This window comes from Bidens hawaiensis, unplaced genomic scaffold (assembly GCF_021521415.1).
Source record: "Bidens hawaiensis isolate Kalapana, Puna unplaced genomic scaffold, B.hawaiensis_p1.1 tig00023035_1, whole genome shotgun sequence".
Classification (NCBI taxonomy): domain Eukaryota; kingdom Viridiplantae; phylum Streptophyta; class Magnoliopsida; order Asterales; family Asteraceae; genus Bidens; species Bidens hawaiensis.
This window is the reverse complement of record NW_027493595.1, coordinates 171,301-195,186: the sequence shown is the minus strand read 5'-3', so window position 1 is coordinate 195,186 and position 23,886 is coordinate 171,301. Positions and strand designations below refer to the sequence as shown.

General features: G+C 34.6%; 2 protein-coding genes and 2 pseudogenes across 3 annotated transcripts in view; all 4 read left to right on the top strand.

Moving 5' to 3' along the window:
• Positions 1-7,322: 7,322 nt before the first annotated feature.
• LOC143566668 (1-aminocyclopropane-1-carboxylate oxidase homolog pseudogene) lies at positions 7,323-7,673 on the top strand (annotated as a pseudogene).
• Positions 7,674-11,886: 4,213 nt separating this feature from the next.
• Positions 11,887-14,503, top strand: LOC143566657 (transcription factor bHLH104-like). The gene is made up of 5 exons (XM_077053295.1): positions 11,887-11,981; positions 12,252-12,326; positions 12,528-12,599; positions 13,857-14,025; positions 14,089-14,503. The coding sequence occupies exons 1-5, from the start codon at positions 11,887-11,889 to the stop codon at positions 14,341-14,343; spliced, it is 666 nt and encodes a 221-aa protein (XP_076909410.1). The 3' UTR covers positions 14,344-14,503.
• A 1,787-nt stretch (positions 14,504-16,290) lies between these two features.
• The window catches only part of LOC143566667 (putative disease resistance RPP13-like protein 1), a 70,642-nt pseudogene continuing 63,046 nt past the window's right edge, over positions 16,291-23,886 (top strand). The window contains exons 1-2 of the transcript XR_013141270.1: positions 16,291-17,286; positions 17,554-17,788. The product of XR_013141270.1 is annotated as a putative disease resistance RPP13-like protein 1 (transcript). The remainder of the gene's footprint in view (positions 17,287-17,553; positions 17,789-23,886) is intronic.
• LOC143566663 (uncharacterized) lies at positions 17,918-19,465 on the top strand. Its single transcript, XM_077053299.1, has one exon. The coding sequence runs from the start codon at positions 17,918-17,920 to the stop codon at positions 19,463-19,465; it is 1,548 nt and encodes a 515-aa protein (XP_076909414.1).

Below are 23,886 nucleotides of genomic sequence, written 5' to 3'. Positions count from 1 at the left end.
TTATAGTGTCTCATAATGGAAATCAGCAAATACGAACAAAAAATAACAACAATTATAAAAACAAACTTAATAATAGCAACAAATTGGTTCTCATTGTTTTCATGTTAAGAATAAAATGTATTTGATCCTGAAACTACTATTATATATACAAACATGGTTTATTTGTAATTTAATTTAGTTTTATCCGTTTATTATGCGACCTGACCCGACTCGAAACCAAAAAATTTTACTATATAGCGATAGACAACCAATACTTAAAAATTTTTGACCCCTGTAAAAAAAAATCTTGGATCCGTCACTAGTGATGGTTAAGGCTTGAAATCTTATGGTCTTAGGTTCAAAACCTAACTCAAATGGGTTTTTCCACAGTGGTGGGTTTCCTCCTTAATGGTGCTCCTAGATGAGTCAGCTAGACCGTCAAAATCAGTATAGGCGGTCGACATTCCGTCTCATAAAAACTCACTCGGGTTATGCATGGCCCCCGCATGGGGTGGTTCCAAAAGAAGTTGAAAAAAATATAATATTAATACAACTTAATTAATTAGTTGCTCTAGTAGATTGGCTCTCAATCACAGTTTAATAATTGATAAATCCATGTGGACCTTGTTTGTTTCATAGTACTAGTCATTTTTACCATCTTGTTCATGACATTGGACATACTATTAATGGGCCTGGTTTGTTTTGATACAATACAACTAATGAACTAATTATCTAATGCATATTAGATCAAAACCCGACCCATTGACAAGCATAAACCCTAATTCATAAATAGAAAACGCAACTAAATCGTTATTGGTGAGCCCACGATTACCTAATACCGTTATCTCCAATTCCAAAAAAAACCCACCCACCCGAAGGCCCACTGGTGGTAAAACCCGGACGCCCTCATGATCGAACTGGTGATCACAAAGATCCCAGTCTTTCTTCATTGAGCCACCCATGCCCTCTCCAAGGTGTTGTTAGTGGGGTTTGAACTTAGGTCTCCATTGAGAAACACAAGTTTCTTACCACTACACCACATTGAAAATGACTAATAATGTTTGTTAGATCATCAAGGTTATAAAGTAACACTAAAATTACCAACAAGGTTCAAAATATTTAATAACAAAACCAAAACATTGGGATACGACTTATGGGTGTTCACGGTCCAATTTTCTCGTTTTTAGGTCAAACCGCGAATCAAACCGTTACTAACGATTTTTAACTCTTGTAAACCTAAACCAAACCGTTGAACTTTTAAACCAAACCGAACCAAACTGTTAGTTACGGTTTGGTTTCATGGTTTGAACATGTTGGTCTTTAAATAATTTGCAAAAGTTTAACTTATTTAATTACATTTATGTCTAGATCATAAAATATATATTGATTTAGGGTTTAATATTTTTTGAAAAAAATCTAAAGGCTGATGTATTACTGTGTTTGGAATTTGGGCTCAGCCCATTTTTCAATTACTATTTAGTTATTAATAATAATATTTTAAAATATATTACAATATTACACCATCAGTTTATTTAACGCATATCGAGGATTGAGTTATTCTACAAAAGCCAATAAAAATGAGAAGTGTAAGAAACCATAGTTGATTAATATGTGTTAAGTGGGGACCAAAGGTAAAATGGTATAAAAGTAATAGTATATATTTTCTCTCTTCACATGCAAGTCACATGTCAATTCCCTTATTATTTTAAAACGTTCATAATTTTTTCATGCAACATTAGCGTTTTTTATCTTTAATATGAGTATGACTTTGTTATATAAATGTAACATCCCGAAATTTTCAAAATGATATTAATTATATTACTTAATAATAGAGGGAAAGTTGACTCGGGTTCGGGAAATAAATAACGGAGTAGGAGTTGGTATGAGTCGGGCTAGTGTTAGATTAATTGAGATGGGTTAAATGAGAATGGGCCTTAGGTCCATAGGCTTTAAGGGATATAAATATCCCCTAAACCACCATAAAACCCTAAACCTCATCTCTTCCCATTCTAATCTCTACACATTCAAAACACACACACCATAAACGAGCAGGATCCGAGAGAGAGTAAACGTTAGTTGGTGCTAGATCGTCATGACAAACCAAAGCATCAAGACCAGCTCGTGTTCGTAAGTTCGACTCGTTCAAGGTACGTTTATGGTTAGAAATCGTTCGTATAGGTTCGGTTTGATTTGAGAAATGGTAGATCTGAGTTTGTATGGTAAAAACGAATCCAACAAAGCTAAACTTACGGAAAATGGTTATGATTTGATGGGTTAATCGATTGATAAAAAGGACCCGTAACCTATATGCCTAAATCGCACCCTCTAAACATCGATGTTAGGTCAATTTGATAGTTGGGGTTTGAAGGCGCTGGTCAGACGATTCCATGGGTACCTAAATCGAGTTATTTGGTTAAGGAACGAAGGATTTAAGAGCGAACAGAACCTGCAGACGACAACTTCGCCTGCAAGCTAAGTTCGTCTGCAAGCTAAGTTCGCCTGATGAACTTCGCCTAAAGCTAAGTTCGCCTAAGGTTTAACTTCGCCTAAAGCTAAGTTCGCTTAAGGTTTAACTTCGCCTAAAGTTAAGTTCGCTTAGAAAATAAATTAATAACCTAATGAAAAATGTGTTAAGACAGTTAATGTAAATAAAATTTTTCCAAACTGACCTGGCAGCTCGACCCCAGCTAGGGGCTCTGCCCCTTGGACCCTGCTAGGGGCTGCCGCCCCTAGACCCCGCTGCCAGGGGCGCTGCCCCCGGACCCTGTTCGTTGTGGGTAGTAGTTAAGACTGGAAAGATGATATGAGTAGTGATAGTTGTTTGATACGTGTACTTGTTATACAGTCAGCCGTGCACAGCTGAAGAAAGGGATTACGATTAACGGTTAACGTAACCGTGTTCAGGTGAGTTTCTAGCCTCATTCCTTGTTATGTTTTCGGGGCTGTGTGCATACTCGATGTGTTGTTAATACATTTATCCTAAGTGATAAGTGTATGTCATATGTGATATGTGTGATAGATATGAATGATTGTTTGTCGGTACGCGAACGATCTTCCGATATTGCGCGTACTGTCAGGCTAAAAATAAAGGTACGAATATTATATATCGAAGATGTATGAATATTTCAAATGAATACTTGTCGGGGCGTGAACGATCTTCGGATATTGCACGTAACGACAAGGGGTATGGTTGTTAAATGAATGAGGTAAAGAATGCCTAGAGTGTTCTTATGTTATAATGTAAGTATGTGTATATAGGTACACGAATGGCATGTGAGTTCTACGTTCGACATAGTAAGTTAGGATGGCAAATCCCTCTAGCTTCTGTCGGACATAGACTCGGCTGGTGATGGCGTAGTTAAGGACTGCGAGCCTTATACGTGAAGTAGATGATATATGTAAACGATAAGGACTGCGAACCTTATACGTAATGTAGATAGGCGTCAGCATAGGAAAGGACTGTGAACCTTATACGTGCTGTATTTGTAGCATAGGGGAGGACTGCGAACCTCGTACGTGCTATGAATTAGGTTGCAACATAGGGAAGGACTGCGAACCTTGTACGTGTTGTGGATGTATTTCAGTATAGGAAAGGACTGTGAACCTTATACGTGCTGATTTTGTAGCATAGGGGAGGACTGCGAACCTCGTACGTGCTATGAATTAGGTTGCAACATAGGGAAGGACTGCGAACCTTGTACGTGTTGTGGATGTATTTCAGCATAGGAAAGGACTGTGAACCTTATACGTGCTGATTTTGTAGCATAGGGGAGGACTGCGAACCTCGTACGTGCTATGAATTAGGTTGCAACATAGGGAAGGACTGCGAACCTTGTACGTGTTGTGGATGTATTTCAGCATAGGAAAGGACTGTGAACCTTATACGTGCTGATTTTGTAGCATAGGGGAGGACTGCGAACCTCGTACGTGCTATGAATTAGGTTGCAACATAGGGAAGGACTGCGAACCTTGTACGTGTTGTGGATGTACTATGGTATAGGGAAGGACCGCGATCCTTGTACGTACCATAAATGGTGAACATAGGTAAGGACTGCGAACCTTGTACGTGTTCACGACCTTGAGTACAGGTATAGACGGTGAACTATGAATGTACTCTCGGTAGACTGAGGTTAGTGATTGTAGATATGTATGTATGTATGTATGTATGTATGGTAGCGAGTATGTATGTAGAACAGAAGGGTAACTAGTGAAGTATAGATATGTATGTATGTGTATGTATTGTATGGCGTTCGATTAACTAGAACTCACTCAGCGTAGCTGACTTTTAGTATGCACGCAGGTGAGCTGATTATAGAGTTAGCATGAGGATGACACACGGCATGGATTGAACGGCTGGCATCTGAAGAAAGAAGTAAAGATGTTTTAAATATAAAGTTTTGTGTTATGGTATCAAAGAAAAGATTTAATGTTTTGTAACAAATGATTGATGTTTTATATTCCGCGAAAAGTTTTAATAAACTCTGATTTGAAGAACTGTGTTTATGAGTAAATCCGACGCTAAAGTAGGGTCACCGGGTTCGGGGCCTTACAATAAAAATTAAAAAAAATTACGTCATTGTGTCTTTTCTGTTTGTCATTGTGTTTTTTTGTCATTGTGTCTTTCAAATCATCATCGTGTTTTTTAAATGCTAATAATACGGTTGTGTAATAATAATACGTAAATATAATGATAAAATAACAACAAATTATCAAATACATAAAACACAATGATGAATACATATTACACAATTACATGAAACGTAAAACACAATGATGAATATATAACACAATGACCTGAAACGTAAAGCACAATGGTGAATACATATAACACAATGACCTGAAATATAAAACACAATGGAAACTATATATTACGCAATGACATGAACGTAATACACAATGACTAAAACACAATGATAAGTAGAAAGACAAATGATGAACAAAAAGACACAATGACGTATGACGTAGGTTGTCGCGGTCTACTCAAAACCAATTAATTAAAGACTTAAATACCTATAAACTAGTACGGGTAAGTAAGGTCGTCTCCACAGGGACTCAAGGAAAGTGCAAGTTTATATTTTTAACTAATTAATTATTAACTAAAGTGGACAGACGATGTCAAGCGGGTTTTAGAAAAATATTTAATTAAAACTAATTGTTACTTAAAAAGATTTGTAAACAATATTAATTAAAATATTCATTCTAGGTTCGGGTAATGTGACATTCAACTTAATCACATATTTACTTGTCTTGATTGCGCAGTAATTACTAGACCTAGTAGTTTGATTGTGATGACAAACGATACCCTAACCAGATTGTTGACACAATTGAACTCGATCTACACAATTACCAATTTATGTTTTATGACAACTAACTAAGTAGCATGAACCGATGATTATAAGTTCAATGACACAAGAGCCTAACCCTAAGCGTTGATGAACAAAACCAAACAAGTGATGCACTAATCAATAATCGCAAATATAAATTGTTTAAACAACCAAGTAATCAATTAAACAAGATGAAAGCAATAACTCAAATCAAGTTCATAACTTTAAGCATAGCAAATCTGGTCTTGAGATGAATTACACAAAACCCTAACCTAGAATGAACAAAGGACTTAGCCGAACATGATCATAATGTCAAAACACTTATCTTTGATGAACTTGCAAATCCGAGATGAACCAAAAGCATCGGGATGGCTGGAATCGTCTTAGCACAGCTCTTCTGCCTCTGGAAGTCGATATTAGCCGAATCGGGAGGTTAAGGGGTTTATATAAGGCAAACCTAAAATTATGGCCGACTTAAGCATCTTCGCGTATCGCGAAGATGTCCTGGCTTGCTCTTCGTGTATCGGGAAGGACAAAATAGTCGCGGCCGATTTTCTGCAACTTCGTGTATCGCGAAGTTGTCCTTCTTTGCATCTTCGCGTATCGCGAAGATGTAACTTTTCAGAATTTTTTATTTTCTTTTCTTGACTGCCTCGTGATGCGTGCACTTCCAATCTTTCACCTCTCGATCTTCATTCCAAGCCCGTAAATATCCTCGTTAAGCTCCAAAGCTTCCAATATCCTAAAACACGTAAACAATGCTTGAAGTACCAATGTTCATTCATTTATTTACCTAAATATAACTAATTAATATATAATAATAACTAACTTTTACCCAACCATCAACGTAATCTTTGTTTTAATTGTTATCTTTAATATGAGTACCAATTGATAGCACAATGACCAAAATCTATAACACAATGCATAGAAAAACCCAATTAAAAATCATAATGAACAACCAATGACAAAATATAAAAACCCACTATGTTTTTTATTTTTATATAACAATATAATACTCATATTAAAGATAAAAAAACACTTGTTATTATGGTGAAATTTAAAAAAAAAAATAATGTCGCATGAACAAGTTATGGACGTTTTAAAATATGGAGAATTGGCATGTGCCTTGCATGTGGAAAGAGAAAGTCAACAAAAATGGGTTATTACATTTATGCCATACTCATTAATTTATTTACTTAAATTAATCTCTACCATTCATATATAAGATCAATGGATTAGATTCTTTCTCACTCATCTCATTTTTGTTGTCCTTTGTATTTTAACTTTACTCCGCATATCGATACATATAAAATTAGATATAATTAAATTATACGGTCGGTCTAGTCTGGTTTCATACATTGATTTTTTATACAAACCGTAAATCAAACCGTTTGCTACGGTTTGAAATTATTGACACCGACCGGCCGAAACTTAAAAAAAACAACCGTAAAACCGAACCGATGACCGGTTTTACGATTTTCAACCGAACCGTGAACACCCCTTATTAGGACTATATGAGTGTGAAGAGGAATATAGTATTGCTGCTATAAACATGTTTGCGTGATGATATTACTTGGATATTACTTGATAATCGAATGTAAATAGTCTAAACGAAGAATCAATGAGCAAGTATAAAACAGATAAAGATTTTGTCATTACTTTTGAATCAAAGCATTGAAACCCCCCTCCTTTTTCTTTTTTTTTTTTTTTTAATTTTGACGTGTAAATTTAGCCATTTTCATCTATAGGTATTGAGATCTTATCGGGATGTTTTCGTGCAAACGTCGCCACTAGGTTGAAGGAAAATTTTGGATAATTTGAAGACAAACTTTGTGTTATGAGTTATGACTAATCATAGATATTTTGAAATAATATATAGAAATCACAGCCGGATATGTTTGGGCCATGGTTTGATACTTTGATATTTTTGGTCCTTAACGGCAAAAGTCAAAATAGTTGACTGCGTACATCCATTTATAGAAAAAATCTTTGCATAGTAACATGACACAATTCACAAACATGGTGACAACCACCGTACCCCATGATCGAGCAGCCGAACTGAAAGCTTTCGACGAAACAAAATCAGGCGTCCAAGGCCTCGTCAATGCCGGTATTCAACAAGTCCCTCGCATCTTCATCAATCAACCAGAAACGATTCCCAAATCTTCCACTCTTTTCGACTTTCCAGTCATAGACCTTGCATCCACCGATAGAGCATCAACGGTGGATAACATCCGTGCAGCCTCGGAAAACCTCGGGTTTTTTCAAATAGTGAATCATGGAATCCCGGTGACTGTGATGCATGAGATGCTTCAAGGAGTTCGTAGATTTCACTTTAAAAAAATGACCCAACTAACATTTAAAACCTGATTATTAATTAAATAAAATCTGAATTTTAAACATATAAATAAAAAAACAATCGGCCTTCAGGTTCCTTGTGAGCTCACTTCTGTTATGTTCGTTCGATCCTTACCCACTATGATCGACAATATTCAATATTTAGCTCGACATTCGATTTTGAATCCGTTTAAAACCGAATCCCACTTGACTCGGAAGTAGGGGTGTTCAGAGTTTAATTTGAGTTCGAATCATACAAAATTCGATTTGATTCGTATTCGATTATAATTATCAAATACGAACCGAATACGAATTTATGATTTATTATTCGATTCAATTCGAATTCAAAATGAATACTTATATATGTGTGTGTATTTTTTTTTGTTTGGGCCAAATCCAAAAATAACAAGTGTCAATTACAAAATATTTAAACTCCAATAGCACATATTATTTTTTATCTCATACTATTTGTATTTTAATTTTGAACTTATTATCATATGGTTTTGTAGTTACTTTAAACTAGTATTTGTGTGTTTTACAACTATGATTTTGTTTTTTGAAATTTTAAGCATAAGTGAACTTGAATTAAATCGAATTTATTCGAACTCGGTTCGTATTTGATTTGAATTCGAATTTTAAATACGAATTAAACCGAATTCCGAATATGGCATATAGCCATATACTACGAATAAGAATTCGAATCGAATAATTCAACTTTTATTCGAATACGAATACAGATACTAGCAAAAAAAATAAATTATTCGGATTATTTGATTCGGTTAACCTGAAAATTAGTTATTCGATGAACACCCCTACTTAGAAGTTACTAATCAATCCATTACGAATAATAAGGTTAGTTTTCCCTTTTTTTCATGTAGTATAGTTTCAAGCTTGTTTATTATTTATGATTTATGTACATTTTTCAAGATTACATTGCTAGTTTACATAGGGCCGGTCCAACAATTTTGGTGGTCTAAAGTGAATTATAAAACGAGGCCTTTCGTGAAAAATAATTAATAATTTTGCTAAAAATCTAATAAGTTGAAACGTGGATCAATATTGGACAACGACCTGGGTTTGAGAGGGGGAGATCTTGATTCAAATGACAGACGATCGACAAGACTTGAAAAGAAATTCTCTTCTTCCTTTTTTTTATATTTATTTTTCTTTAATTTGTATGGCTGAGGAGCACTCTGGATATATGTTGAATGTTCAAATACATGCATTAAGTTATATATCAAATCAAACGTTAACTTTTTAATGTAAAAGAGTAAAAACTTAAGTTCTCTACCACATATATTTCATTTTTAATTAAGATTTGAACTAAGTTATTAAGTAAACACGTTCTAGATAACAAGAAAATATGGAATACATACTTCCTAACGAATTTTGAAGAGACGTGTATATGTGTGCAATGTATACTTTTTTATACGTGTAATACTTTTGTGTGACATTAACAAATTTATTTATATGCATATGCAATAGAGATGGGCGATTTAACGTTTTCAAGTTCTAAAGTGAAATAAAAGTTGGTATTCAAAGTTAATGTTTTCACAACAAGATTTCTAGTCGAGTTGACCATTGGACTGGTTAGATTGGTTTTAAATTTGAATGACATCAGTTTGAAGATTAAAACTAAATATATATAGCGGCGAAGGTTAGTGAGGGCCCAGGGTGGCCCTCCCCCCTGTTTTTTTACGCAGTTGTGTAAATTTATCTGTTTTCACCCGAAACTACTTCGTGTTTCTATGTAGAAATTAAAAAGAAATGCAATGCGGTTCAACTATATGCTTTGGTTCACTATTTTAGATAGGGACGGTTACTGATTGTGTAGTTGGTTATCGGTTTGACAGGATGGTCCACCTCCGGTTACAAGCCAATTTGTGATGATTTGAAAATTGAAAATGAAAGAAGAAAATATTTAACACGATACAAAAGTTTAGTGGAGACCATAGCTCTAGGGGTTAAATACTCATACTGAAAATAAACACAAATATTTTTTATAATTCAGAATTTTTGTTGATAAAATGCCAGAAACTACAAACTTGTTTGTGGCAGAATTACATATGATATGAGAACTTAATAAACACACTCTAAGATCAGATACATAAAGCCTAATTGATGATATGATACTCGTTGCCATTCAATTATATTTGGAACTTTTAATATATTGTTTGAACACATCGAACATGACTTGTCAATGCTAAAATAAAGTATGAATATTTATCTACATATGCATTCAATCATCTGATCTTTAAGATAGCACTAGTTGAACATTTCGGCCTGAGCAAATCTGTATCTTTATCAACTCGAGCTGCGGCTTGAGTTAAAATGCAGCTATATTAAGCATATATGAGCGTGCACTCGCTCTTGAATGTTTAACATGAGATAAAGAACTTGATTTTGGATCTCCACAATTGATGAAATATGGGTGTAAGTGTTCAACTATTAAAAATTTAGCTTGACAGCTCAACATCTTTTTAGCCACTGCCCCCAATGGTTGTTACCCATGCCTCATGATCGTAAAGTTGGGTTCACATCTTAATTTGTTATTTACGAAGTCTTTAAGCTTAATTTGTCATATCAGTTTCTACATAAAACTAATCATCAATACTATAATTATTAAAACGAGATACACCCCTTATATATTATATCTAATCGACTTGGTATTTGGTTTTTAGGCATCATACAAAATCGAAATTAAATCATAAGCTTTTTAAGTACGGTATCTTATGATTCAATTCTCCCACTCACTCTTCCTTGAGCAATTGAGGAAGCGAAGCGGGTTGCCTGTCTTGCCTCGAGCCCATAAGAGAAGTACTGCTCTGGACTAGCATGGTGTTGTTCTGCTTAAAACTAGGCTAGAAACCTTTGCCACTAAAATCATTTTTACTACGTTAATTTATAATTACCAATTTTTTATTTAATTAATTTTATGATGAGTAGTGATTACATCGAAATAGAATGCAAACGGGTAACAAGCTGTGCCGCTATCCATTTCGAATTGCGAAACCCAGGTTTTTTAAAAGCTACATTAGCTGATCTTAGAGTCATAACATTACTATGCATGACCCGTTAAACTCGGCTAAGTAACTTCACAGCTTCAGGCACGAGGAAAATAAAAGTGTCAAAAGCAAAATGAATAAATTCATATTGGTTGTCAAGACACGTCTTCTTATATTTAGTCACCTTACATAAAACAACATTTAAAGCTGTTTAACCGACTATAAAACTACTATTTCCTAGACCTACCAGAGTAGAAACACCCTGTAGATCCACACTTTTACTTTGTCATTCTGTTGGGGCAACATCACTTTTAGCGTGTGTTCTCAAGTTTTTTCTTTCTTTCTTTTTTTTTTGAAAGAAAGGAATGGAAAGTTAAAAACTTGTGTTCCCTAGTTTCATTTAAGAAGAGAAAGAAAAGAAATGGAAGGAAAATATGAGGTTTTAGAAGGTAAAATCTTTCTTTCCAATTTGAAAAGAATTAAAAGGAAAGAAAAGATGATTTGGATGCATAAAGCCATAAAGGAAAAAGAAACAAATGGAAAGGAAAAACAACTTCCTTTTCTTTCATTATGTTAACTCGAGAACACAGAGTCAAGTTTCAACTTGATAGCTAACACTAGGGGTATGTTTGGCAAAACTAGCTGGTGGCTGGTAGCTAGAAGCTGGTGACTGGTAGCTGGAAGCTGGTAGTTGGTAGCTGTAGCTAATAGATATATTTAAGTGTTTGGCAGAGTAGCTGAAGCTTTTAATAAAATGTATAAATGACCAAAATAGGCATAACTAAAAAAAATAATATTAAATTTAATTATTTTGAAAGGTTATTTAAGTAATTAAAATACTAAAAGCTTGTAGTTCATTCTAAACGCTATTAGTTGGAGCTTGAAGCTTTTAGATTATAAGAAAAAGCTTAAAGCTCCTAAAAGCTTATAAAAACTCCTTGCCAATCCTACCCTAAATTGATCACATGGTAGCTAACATTCACATTCAACATTTCAACTTGTGGTCAAACTTAAGTAATCAACAAACGCACAAAATACATTATCTTCAAAACTTTTATATCATTTTACTTGTCACCCAAATCCCAATTTAGACAATTAGATCACTACCATAACTTATGCGACTACACATTCTACGTGGCATATCCCCATTGGATAATAAATCAACATGCCACCGGCCAAATATCATTTATTCCAACTTTTTTGTTTAATTGCAAAAATCAGCAGAAAAATTCAACATAAAAATGGATCCTTTTGATTATACTAATTGGGATTTAATCGATTACAATGATCTAATTAACGACGTCGCATCCACTGATCTTTACTGGGCTGAACAGAGGTAATTAATTCTTTTTTTTTTTTAATGCAGATATAGGTATTTGATTTCTGGGTTCAGATTCTAAGGTTGAATTGTTGTTGAGTGAGTGCAAATTGTGAATTGCCAAATTGAGGATTTTGCAGGTGTTAATATGTGTATATGATAGTAAAATCTTGGATATTGTAGGTGACAGTTGGTTGTATGCTTATTTATTGAGATTCTTAGCTGGGTTAATTAGGGTAATATGTATGAACACCAAGTGTTTGATTAAATGCTGGTATGCTATTGCAGTGCTGCGGTCACGATTGACGGTTCGCTTGCACTACCGGAGAAGGAGAGTGCGGAGAAAGAATGTTCAAGGAAAAGGTATTTAATCATATAGTTAAACTCATGACTCAAACAATTGCTATGTTAGCATGTGATCATTTTTCCAAATTATCACATTATTTTGCAACTGCATATTTTGAGGTTTTGTTTATATCATGTATAAAAGCCAGTTTCTTCTTTTTCTCTGTTATTGTAATTATTTGATGTTAAATTGTTTCATACTGTTTGTTTACTTAACAGGGGACGTGGTAGCTCATGCAGCAAGGCCGAGAATAAAGCATGCCGCGAGAGGCAAAGCATAGACTATTTATATTTAGTTAGTCTATTTCTTGAGGTGCTTGAAAGCATAGACTAACAAAAATGTGTTTTGTAGAGGGGGCAAAGTTGACTAATTTACTTATAAATGAGTATATGCGTGTTGTATTGTATCTCTAATTTAAAGAAGCTACTTAGAAGTAAATGAGTTGAAAGTCACACAGAGCGTATTCCTTTGCACAAAACCTACTAAATCATTTTATTTGAAAGCGTTGTTTATTAGTCAAATAAGAAGTTTTTAATCATATTTTGACACTGACTGGTTTTAAAAACATTTATTTTGTTTTGTAAAAATAGTCTTTTTGGTCAACCCAACCTCACTGACCTGTAGGGGTGTGCATAAAACTGAATTAACCAACCAATAACCCAATTAACTGATGAACTGAACTGATATAATCGAACCTAACCAGGAACCGATTGGTCGGTTTAGAGTTGTTTTTTCTTAAAACCTAAATTAGTGGGTCGGTTATGGTTGATCATATTTCCATCTCCAACAAAACCAACCTGAGTCGAGATTTAGCTAAACCACGGTTAACGGAACCGACCCAATATATACGAATTTAAAATGGCAACTCAAATTATTCAAGCCCAAATGTCTAATAGCAATTTATTAAGTGGTTAAAACGTTAAATGCCCAAACTTTCAGGGGAATCACATTGTTTTGGGCTGTTTTTAGTCAAGCCCAAACATATCCTGACCAAATCTAGTTCATGGTTAACTGACTCATAACTGAATCAAATCAACATGTAAAACAGATTAACCATAACCGATTGGTTATCATTTTGTGGTTAACCCAAAGTTCGGTTATTGTTATGGTTTTGGGCCAAAACTGAAAAGTTGGCCGCTTTAACCTTTTAACAAACCACCCATTTTGTCATCTCTAGATCTTAGAATCAGAATTTAAGTCTAGCCAGCGTGTAAATCAACAACCCAAGTACAAGAAATAATCGTTATCTGGTCTTTTTTATACTCGGTATATGCTTTAACAATAATATATTTTAGAGATAATATTCTCCCTCCAAAGAAATAATTCAAATTCAAATATTGTAACTCTTATTTTATATTTAGATAGTCTTAACTAGGTTTGATGATAGCTTATTTCTTTGGATTTATTCCCGCAGTTTTGATTTATATTTGTGTATATATTGATAATTGATCACTAAGTCGATGAAAATAATCAAGTTGATTTCCATTCTCTTATATAATAAAATGATTCATGATATGGTTTTATTGATGAAATATTATTATTTCTTTTCACAGGTTCATAGAATTAAGCTCTACTTTGGAACCCGATCGACCCGTCACTACTGATAAGTTAGCTATTCTTGGAGATGCTATCCGAGTGCTGAATCAGCTCAAATCTGAATCACAGGATTTCAAAGAAATGAATGATAAACTATCAGAAGAAATTAAAACATTAAAGGTTAGTATTAATTGACAGCAAACGAACTTTCTTAATGTTTTTTTAATTAATTTCTAACGATAGGCAGAGAAGAACGAGCTTCGAGAAGAGAAACTTGTTTTAAAGGCGGTAAAAGCAAAAATTGAGCAGCAGGTCAAAGCCATGGCCAATAACATTCCACCACCTGGATACATGGCACCGCATCCGGCTGCATTTCAGGCTGGGGCACACAAGATGCCCGTTTTTCCAGGATACGGTTACATTCCAATGTGGCAGTATATACCTCAATCGACGTGTGATACGTCTCATGATCATGAGCTCAGGCCACCTGCTGCTTAATAACTTGACCAATGAGAGCATTGTTAGCTCATTGTAGTTTGTAAATAAATGCGCTTTTGCTGTTATGTTTTTGGAGACAAATAGAGTGCTTTGTTGGATATAAGTAATATCCTTCTTTAATCTTATTGTCCCTATGAAATTTGAATTTCTTTTACGATTTGTTGTTTCCGTATGCTTTTAAAGATATAGAGTAAGAAAGCCATTTAGATATTAAGTACTAATGCGCTTCATGGAGGATCTGGCAGCATGATTACTAGTCAAACTGAAATATTGACCTGCTAAGATCCGATGTGATAATCAGGCCATGACAGAATCTTATTTGCTTTATGCTTGCTTCTTGATTCTTCTTTTAGAAATATATATTATTGTTTAGCTAAGTAATATCGTCACACAAACATGCTTATAATAATAACAACAACAACAACAACAACAACAACAACAACAACTACTGAAGCTAATAGACAACAAATTCACGAGTGAATGACAAAAAAAGGTAAATGAAATTGTGACAGAACGTCTGTGTGTAATGTCATTTTTCATCTTTGTCTCACATGCATTCTAGGTTTTTTACTGTATCATAAATTAATACAAACTAATTCACTTATGTACAAAAAGTGATGGAAGGAAAGTGCAAAAAGGTAGAAGATTGAGGACTAAGAATGATAGTTACACATATGCACGGAAGATTTTGCCTTCAACGTTAACACAATCAAGCTAGTGTCTGTGTGCAGTTCGATTTTACCATGGCTCGAAACAAAGAGAAATCTCAATAGGTTCATCACCATGTAGCATACTCTCGATTCAGGTGCGTTTTCTATTTATGAAATAGGGTCTATGCTTCGGGTTTTGATCTGATATGCATAAGATTAGTTCATTAGCTGTTAAACACAAATCAGGCCCATTAATAATATGTCCTGAACAAGTTGCTAGTAAAATGACTAGTGTGAAACAAACAAGGTCCACTTGAATATTATTGAGCAAGTTGCTAGTAAATGACTAGTGGGAAAATGTGACTGAGAGCCAATCTAGTTGTGCAAGTAATTTAGTTGTATTAATGAAATAAATCCTAAATTAGTTACTTCTATTTCTTATGAATCCTGATAATAGATTATCCTGCACAAATAATATTGGCTGGTTTTAAAAAGGCCAGAAGCACCACAAAAGCAATATGGTCTATAACTGAGGCGTTAAGCACAAGCTTTTCGTACACGAGGCGCAATGTGCTTACATAGTGCCATTCTGGTACATGTGTGTATTCATATATCATACTTGTATATTATAACACACATCTTATTATTTATATAAATGATCATTATAATAATAAAATACAATAATCATTCTTATTCTTTTTATAATCCATCAACAAAGCCTGCTTCAGTGTAGACTGTGGGTGTAAGTTAGATGTCCTTTTTCAATAATGCGGCTTCAACTTGTTTTTTGTTTTGTTTTATTTTTCCAATATGGTGGCTCCAGGATAAGGAAGCTAGGCTGGCCACCCTTCTTTATCATTAAAATAAAATATTACAATTGTTATTATTATTATTATTATTAATTAAAAACTATAATTAATTTTATTAAAAATGATTTGTTAATAAAAGATTATCAGCTTATGTGTCTTTGAAAGTGATAAAAGTAATACTTATTTTAGTGTGTTGCGTGTGCTATATATGTTTAGCTATATGCATGGTGTCTAATTATCGAATTTCATTTGAAATTATGTAAAAAATATGATAGTATTTTTAACATGCTATTAAATTTGTAATTATGTTATATTTGAATATAACTTATTATATTTATTATTAGCTACAAGAGAGTTATTTTAAGATAATATTGTAAAAAGAGAAATTAATTAAAACATATATGGGCAAGTTCATGGATGGTACCAAATCATTGGCTAAAGGAACTATAAACAGCAGCCTCTGAAACCTTGTCTTTCCTTCCATACCCTTATAATTCCATTAACATATATCTTTGTTATACAGAGTTTCCTTCATCACCAATCACCACAGATTAAACTAACAATGTCTGAAATCATTGCCATTGAACTCCTGAAATCTGTTTTACAGAAGCTGGCCTCTGAAGCCGTCAAGACATATGTTCGGTCCCAAGGAATTCATTCAGAGCTCAACAAGCTTGAGAAGACACTGACCCAGATCCAGTCTCTGCTTAATGATGCTTCTCAGAAGGAAATTACTGATGAAGCTGTTAAGCAGTGCTCCCGGAAGTAAAATTATAATGACAACTCGAAAGGAGCAACTGCTCAAAAAGATGGGTTACAATCATCTAAACCACCTGCAGACTCTATCACATGACGATGCGATGTCTTTATTTGCTCAACATGCGTTGGGTGAAATTAACTTTGATTCACATCCAATGCTCAGACCACATGGTGAAGGCATCGTGAAAAAATGTGATGGCTTGCCTTTAGCTTTAACAGTACTTGGAAGGTTATTGAGGACAAAGAACAAAGAAGAAGAAGAGTGGAAGGAGCTGTTGAATAGCGAGATTTGGAGGTTAGGAGAAAAATCTAAGGTTATACCGGCTCTTAGACTAAGCTATCATGACCTTTCTTCCTGTTTGAAACAGTTGTTTGCATACTGCTCCTTGTTCCCCAAGGACTATACGTTTGACAAAGACGATTTAATTTTACTTTGGATGGCGGAAGGTTATCTGAACCAGCCATCATCAAGCAAGTCAATGGAACGATTAGGTCTTGAATATTTTGAAGAGTTGTTCTCAAGGTCGTTGTTTCAACATGCACCTGATGACAAATCGTTATTCATGATGCATGATTTGCTAAATGACTTAGCCACATCTGTCGCTGGAGAATTCTTTCTAAGAGTAGGCAATGGGATGGTGATGGATGTTAGGAAGGAAGGTTTGGAAAAGTACCACCATATGTCATTTGTTCGTGAGGAATATGTAGCTTACTCGAAGTTCAAGGCATTGGAAGGAGCTAAAAGTTTGAGAACATTCTTAGCAGTGTCAATTGAAACGGAAGATAGTTGGGACTATGTCAACGTATCTAGTAAGATTTTAGTTGACTTGCTTCCCAAATTACCATTATTAAGGGTTCTATGTTTGAGTGGTTCTTTTATATATGAGGTACCACAAACCATTGGCATTTTGAAGCACTTGCGGTATCTTAACTTATCTCGGACCTCAATCACAAATTTACCAGAAAATGTCAGTAATCTTTACAATTTACAGTCATTAATCCTTTATGAATGCATCATATTACATAAGTAGCCCAACAACTTTTCAAGGCTCAAAAACTTGCGGCATTTGGACATTAGGGGTACTCCGCTTTTGAATAAGATGCCCTTAGGGATTGACAGCTTGAAAAGCTTACAAACTCTCTCCAAGATCATTATTGGACGAGATGTCCTTGCGATTAAAGAGCTTAAAGACTTCACAAATCTTCACGGGAAGACTCATGTTAGGGGTTGGACAAAGTGGAAATGGCAATGCATGCACAGGAGGCAAACTTATCGCAAAAGAGGCTAACCGAGTTAGAGCTAGAATGGAGTGACGTATTTGATGGCTCTCGAAAAAAATTCTTGAAAAGGAGGTCATGGGTGCGTTGAAGCCTTGTAATGATAGTTTGACAAAACTTGGAATAGTGTCATATGGGGGTCTAGAGTTTCCTAATTGGGTTGGGGATCCGTCCTTTCTTCATTTGATTAATGTGTCTATACATGGCTGTAAAACCTGTACATCTGTACCACCACTTGGGCAGTTACCGTCACTTAAGGAGTTGTTTATTGAAGGCATGGATGATATAAAAAATGTGGGTTCGGATTTAACTGGGACTGATCTTCCATTCCCCTCACTTAAAATTCTTGAAATAAAAAACATGAAGAGGTTGGAAGTATGGTCAACCGATACTGGGGCTGCGTCATTTCCATGCCTTCAAAAACTTGTTATTAATAATTGTCCAGTTCTGGCTGAAGTGTCACTTACGGAACTACCTTCATTAAATGATTTAGAAATACAAGACTGTGATAGTGGTGTGCTGAGAAGGGTCGTTCAAGCAGCTTCATCAGTCCGCAAGTTGAAAATAGTATCCGTTCTAGGGCTTAATGATGTGGTGTGGAATGGTGTTATGGAGTACCTTCGGGAAGTTGAAGAATTAATCTTACATGACTGTAATGAAATAAGATACTTGGAAGTCAGGAATTGTCAAAAGTTGGTGAGATTAGGAGAGACAACAGAGGAAGAGGATTGTGGGAGCAACCTCATAACAACTCTAAGGACGTTAGAGATATTAAAATGTGATAGTATGGAGCATTGCAGGTGTCCAAATAACATTGAGTTCTTGCGGATCTCTTTTTGTCCTTCCATTACATCAGTTTCATTTCCAACAAAAGGGCAGAAGCTCAAGTCTCTCTTCATTTATTCATGTGACAAACTGTTAGACAAGGAGTTAGGAGGAGATAACAGTAGCGTGTTTATCAATAAACAAAGCATGCCAATGCTTCAATATGCATTGTTAATTGATTGGCCGAATCTGACAACCGTCATTGAATTGAGTCACTTCATCCATCTCACCTCTTTGGCAATAGACAAATGTCCAAATTTAGAGTCGTTTCCGAACCATGAATTGCCTAATCTCACCTCGTTAACAGATTTGGTAATAGCCAAATGCCCATGTATAGACGCTTCCTTTCCTCGTGGATTTTGGCCTCCAAAATTACATAACCTTGCAATAGGGGGTTTGAAGAAGCCCATCTTAGAGTGGGGCCCACAGAATTTCCCAACCTCACTTGCCAACCTAAGGTTATTTGGCGATCTGTCAGGAGAAGATGGTGTGAGCAGCAGTAATCAGTTGTCATGTCTTATTCCTTCATCTCTTTCTTCTCTTCAGATATCTGGGTTTAAGAAACTAAAATCACTCTCAGTGGGACTCCGACACCTCATCTCCCTCCAACATCTCTCTTTAAATGATTGCCCAAATATCAGGGATCTACCAGAATTTCTGCTGCCTGCACTTTTGAGGTTAAATATCGATGACTGCCCACGTCTAGAAGGAAGGTGTCGTAGAAGAGGCTCCTCCTATTGGTCCCGCATCTCTCATATCCCCTGCATCAGAATAAACACAGGAAGTTCTCCTATTTTTTAAACTACCAGAATGATATTGCTTGCATTCATCCAACAAACCAATGTAAGTATTATTCAATATGAGTACATTGTTACTTCAAAAAAGTGCAAAAAATAGTGCTGAAGAATCCCCTTTGATTACTTGATGTCTTAATTTGTATTACCATTTACCAATGCTAGTTAAACCCATATGTTAACCGGACTGGGATTTTCATTATATATCTGTGCAGTTGCTGAGAATAGAAATTCTATTTTCTCTCTCTGTTTACATTTGATATTTTAGTTTTTTGACAATATTTGATTTGAATTGGCGTCAACTGAATTCAGTTATCTATTACTTGATCCGAGTTACACTTTATTAGAATATCAATTCAATAAATCCAAACTGATCTGAAATTGTCAAATAAGTTAATCATCATGGCGTGCAGGTTGATGAATTTAATACTAACAGTAATTTTTTTTTCTTGTGTAGTCATTGCTTCCAAAAATTCACTCAAATCAAAGATGGATTGATCATAAGTAGACTAAACCTAGGATTTGGAACTGCCAGCTGTCATGATTTGTTTATGAGTGTTAAGAGGCCTATAAGTTGTGGACATGCATAACTAATCACCAAACTCATTCCATACTCGGTGTATGCAGGAAGTAAGACCTTTTACTAATCTTACCAAGTTTGTAGCCCCTCTTATTTGAGATAAATAATGGTTGGAGAACTAAGCCCATATGTCAGAATACATGGGCCTGCAGAAGTAATACATAAAAAAACACAAACTTAAAAACATTATTTTCTTTTCTATTAGTAAGCACCTACCACCTGTCTTGTCTTCTTTTCTAACATCTTAGTTTTGGGGCCTATTGATAATTTGGCAGGCTAGGTGTTATCAAACTTATAGAAAATAAGCTAAAGGGGCAAACTTCAGCTAAATGGGCAAACTTCAGGTTCCAAGGTAGTAAATAGTTAAAAAAGGATTGTTGGAGGCTTTGAGTGGTCAAGTTGTATAAAGTATTAGAAATCAGATTTTGGATATAATCATAACAGTGTTTTTTAAACCTGACTGCACTGCTGGTTATGCCTATTTAAGTCAAATTTTAATTGACCAATAACCAACAAGCTATTATAATATTCTGCCAACGGGCCATTTTTGTTTTAAGAAGCTTCTACTGGATTCTCTTCTTATATAACTTATAAGCACCATCAGTGCTTCCAGTTTACTTGATGTGGGACAGGAAAAAACAAGTTTTGTGGTTAGAAAATAACAACATTTACTCTTATTGTTGTGAAACTAGCCTAATAGCCAAACAATAAGAGAAAGACATGTAGGGAGAAAGATGAAGATTTCTTTAATTATGTGTAGAATATAATGAGATACAATAGAATATTATATAGGGATGAGAAAACTTGAAGAAGAAGCCAAATCTATTTTAGGTGTTGATAACCATAATAATTATTATTCATAACACTCCCCCTTGGTTATCAACTTCATACGCTTCGGGATGCTGCCTCGTTAAAAACCTTGCTAGGAAAACCCAGTGGTACAAAACCATAGCTAAGGGGAAAAGAGTGCAGCGCGTATTGTCTCCCCCTAATTTATATATTCGTTAAAATGGTAAATATCAATCTTCTGTGAAAGCTTCAAAACTTTTACTTAATCATTTGTGTCTTCGTCCCTTGACATACGAATTGTTAAGTTGAACAATGTTGCATGATCTTCGTCCCTTCACGTGAAACCTTCTTTTGTGTCATCTTGTAACCATATACTATTGTATTGATACCCTGTTGTGTTTCTCTGCATGACAAGACTAACAAAACTTGTTTTGATGAGTTAGTAAAATATAAACACATATCTTTCATACCTGAAATATATGTTTGAACCCATTCCGATGTCTCTTAGCCGGACACGTGCCGATAAATATATAAAAAAATAATCACTTATAGCTAACAATATGATATAATGCACTTATGCATTTAATTGTGGTATTTCGGAACTAATAATAGTTCATATTCAGGTAGGAAATGATATTAGAGTCAAGGTGTTTCAAAATTCTCATTCTAAAAGTTCTGCAGCTTCTCTCGATGATGTATACATCATCACTGTAAACTGTGATTATATGAACTTTTAAGAGTAAAATTTTGATAAAAGCATGGCTAATGACGTCCAACTTATCTCCCTCCTTATCAAAATATTTCCTGATTGTACGTGCCACGCTGAATCCGACTATTTGGTCCATATGCAATATCTTAACCTTGTAGAACATTTATTGATGCTTTCATGCCGATGCTTAGGCGTTTTCAATCCATCACAAAACTCTTTCCATCTTAACCAATTATTGATGTGCATTCACTCCTCATGAGTTTTGCTACATGAACTTGCTCATTTGACACATCAATTTATATATCATATATCAAAACCCATATTGTACAATTCTTTGTTTATTAAGATAAGACAATCATTAGGTACAATTTCTTCTATGTATGCTTATTGGTGCACAAGAATTACATCCTTAAGATATTTCAATTAACATTTTAAGCATTCACGTGTTAGGAACTCTTCAGGAGTTCAGCTATATTTAACATATAAAGTAATCATAACGTATTCAAATATGAATCTGTATACAACATGAGTCATAGTGTTCTCGAGAACATAATTTACATGATTTGATAATTCAAATCCTTAATAGACTTTCATGTAAACTTTCATTATCAACTGAATCACAATATTTATTAGACGCATATCAATTCTCTTTTCGTATTATCAGACTATTTAGGTATCAGAAAGTAATTGCTTCCACCATTGGAGAATGTGTCTCCTCAAAATCAATCATGGATCTTTGCAAAATCCTTGTGCCATCAATTTTGTCTTATATCACTAAATTGATTTTCATAACTTGCATAAAAGACCCGTTCGTATCTAACACATTTTACAAGTTATGTTGTACGGACTACTGGTCCGAAAAACTTTCTGTTATTTAGAGAATTCAACTCTGCCATATTTGCGTCTTTCCACTTTGGCCAATCATTAACATATTTTATTCATAGGCAGATCTTAAATCATGATTCTCATTATTTTCAAGCGCTATCTTATATACAAAATTATAACGACGTCGACTTTATTTTGATTCCATATATATCTTGTAGACATGATAAAATACAATTTACTGAGAGCTCTTTGTTTTCAGGTACCTAAGGTTTTTTCAATAACCATCATGTCTAAGATCTCTCAAGAGACCTTTTTACCATACCTCGACTTGACCATCTTTATTACTTGCTCCAATTTTCGAGGAATCATTATTCTTGGAATCGACTAGTCTACCACGCTTCAGGCGTGCCTTAGACTCACTAGTCATTACCAATGTATGGTTGTCCTTCCGGGACGTTTATATTAATTGGAGCATAGGCAGTTGTTATAGGTGTCTTAGCTAGACACTTTGTTTTGGTCAGTGAATCGTCTGGTAATTGATTCGCTAATCTTTATACATGAATTATTGTTTGAACTTTTAGTTCATATAATTTAATTTGAGGATCAATGATAATCAAACTAATTTCGTTTTCCAACTGCTTTATATTTCCCCCTAATGTTGAGAATGTTGCTTCACTAAAGTGAAAACCAATGCGCCATAAACAAATATCTTATTAATAGCTCTAACTCTTTAATCATAGATAATATATAATACCGACATAAATTCCCAACTTCCTTAATGGTCTCATCTTTGTGTCTTGTGGTGAATTAATTTCAATATATAAAACACACGGAATATTAGATGAAAGATACTTGGTTACTGACCAAAAACCAATTGCAATGGGGAGGAAGTCTCATAATTTGTTGGCTCGATGTGAATGCATGTTAAATGATAAATACCCAAATAAAACATGAACTTTTGCTCTCATGATCATTATCATTGACGTTGCAACTAATTGTAGACGTTTGATGATCGTCTTAACAAAATCAATTCGTCTATTAATAGTGATTTACCAAAATAAATATGAAAATCTAGAATATTGTGCTTGCTATCTCATTAGCTAAGCCACAAATCACACAAACTTCATGTTGTGAAATTGATAACCATTTAGACGATGCATCGATTTAAAACACTAAATGGTGTCATGTTAGGATATGCGTATCCTTTTCTCATTCCATAATATTTAGGGATTCACACTCTCCATTAGTTGGTAAATAAATAATTCCCCTTGAGAGCAATATTACATGTATAATTACTAGAAAGAATCTTTTGGTTCTTCAATAAATTTCACATCATTGACTCGGTGTGGTCTAACCGGTCATGGCATTTGATAATCATGATCCATAAACTTTAGGTTTGTGATCGTTTATGTATTATACTTCTTTAATGCAAGACTATAAATATGAGATAACATTGTATTATCGTTTCGAACGATCATGTTATTTCACTTGGGTATTTCCGCATTTTGATCTCATATAGGATCAA

What these genes read in the sequence shown, in the direction of transcription:
- LOC143566657 (XM_077053295.1), top strand. Translation starts at nt 11,887, where the DNA reads ATGGATCCTTTTGATTATACTAATTGGGATTTAATCGATTACAATGAT. An exon ending in CAAAGCATAGACTATTTATA is followed by an intron (nt 12,600 to 13,856) that starts TTTAGTTAGTCT and finishes TATTATTTCTTT; the next exon opens with TCACAGGTTCATAGAATTAA. An exon ending in AAGAAATTAAAACATTAAAG is followed by an intron (nt 14,026 to 14,088) that starts GTTAGTATTAAT and finishes TTCTAACGATAG; the next exon opens with GCAGAGAAGAACGAGCTTCG.
- LOC143566663 (XM_077053299.1), top strand. Translation starts at nt 17,918, where the DNA reads ATGGGTGCGTTGAAGCCTTGTAATGATAGTTTGACAAAACTTGGAATA.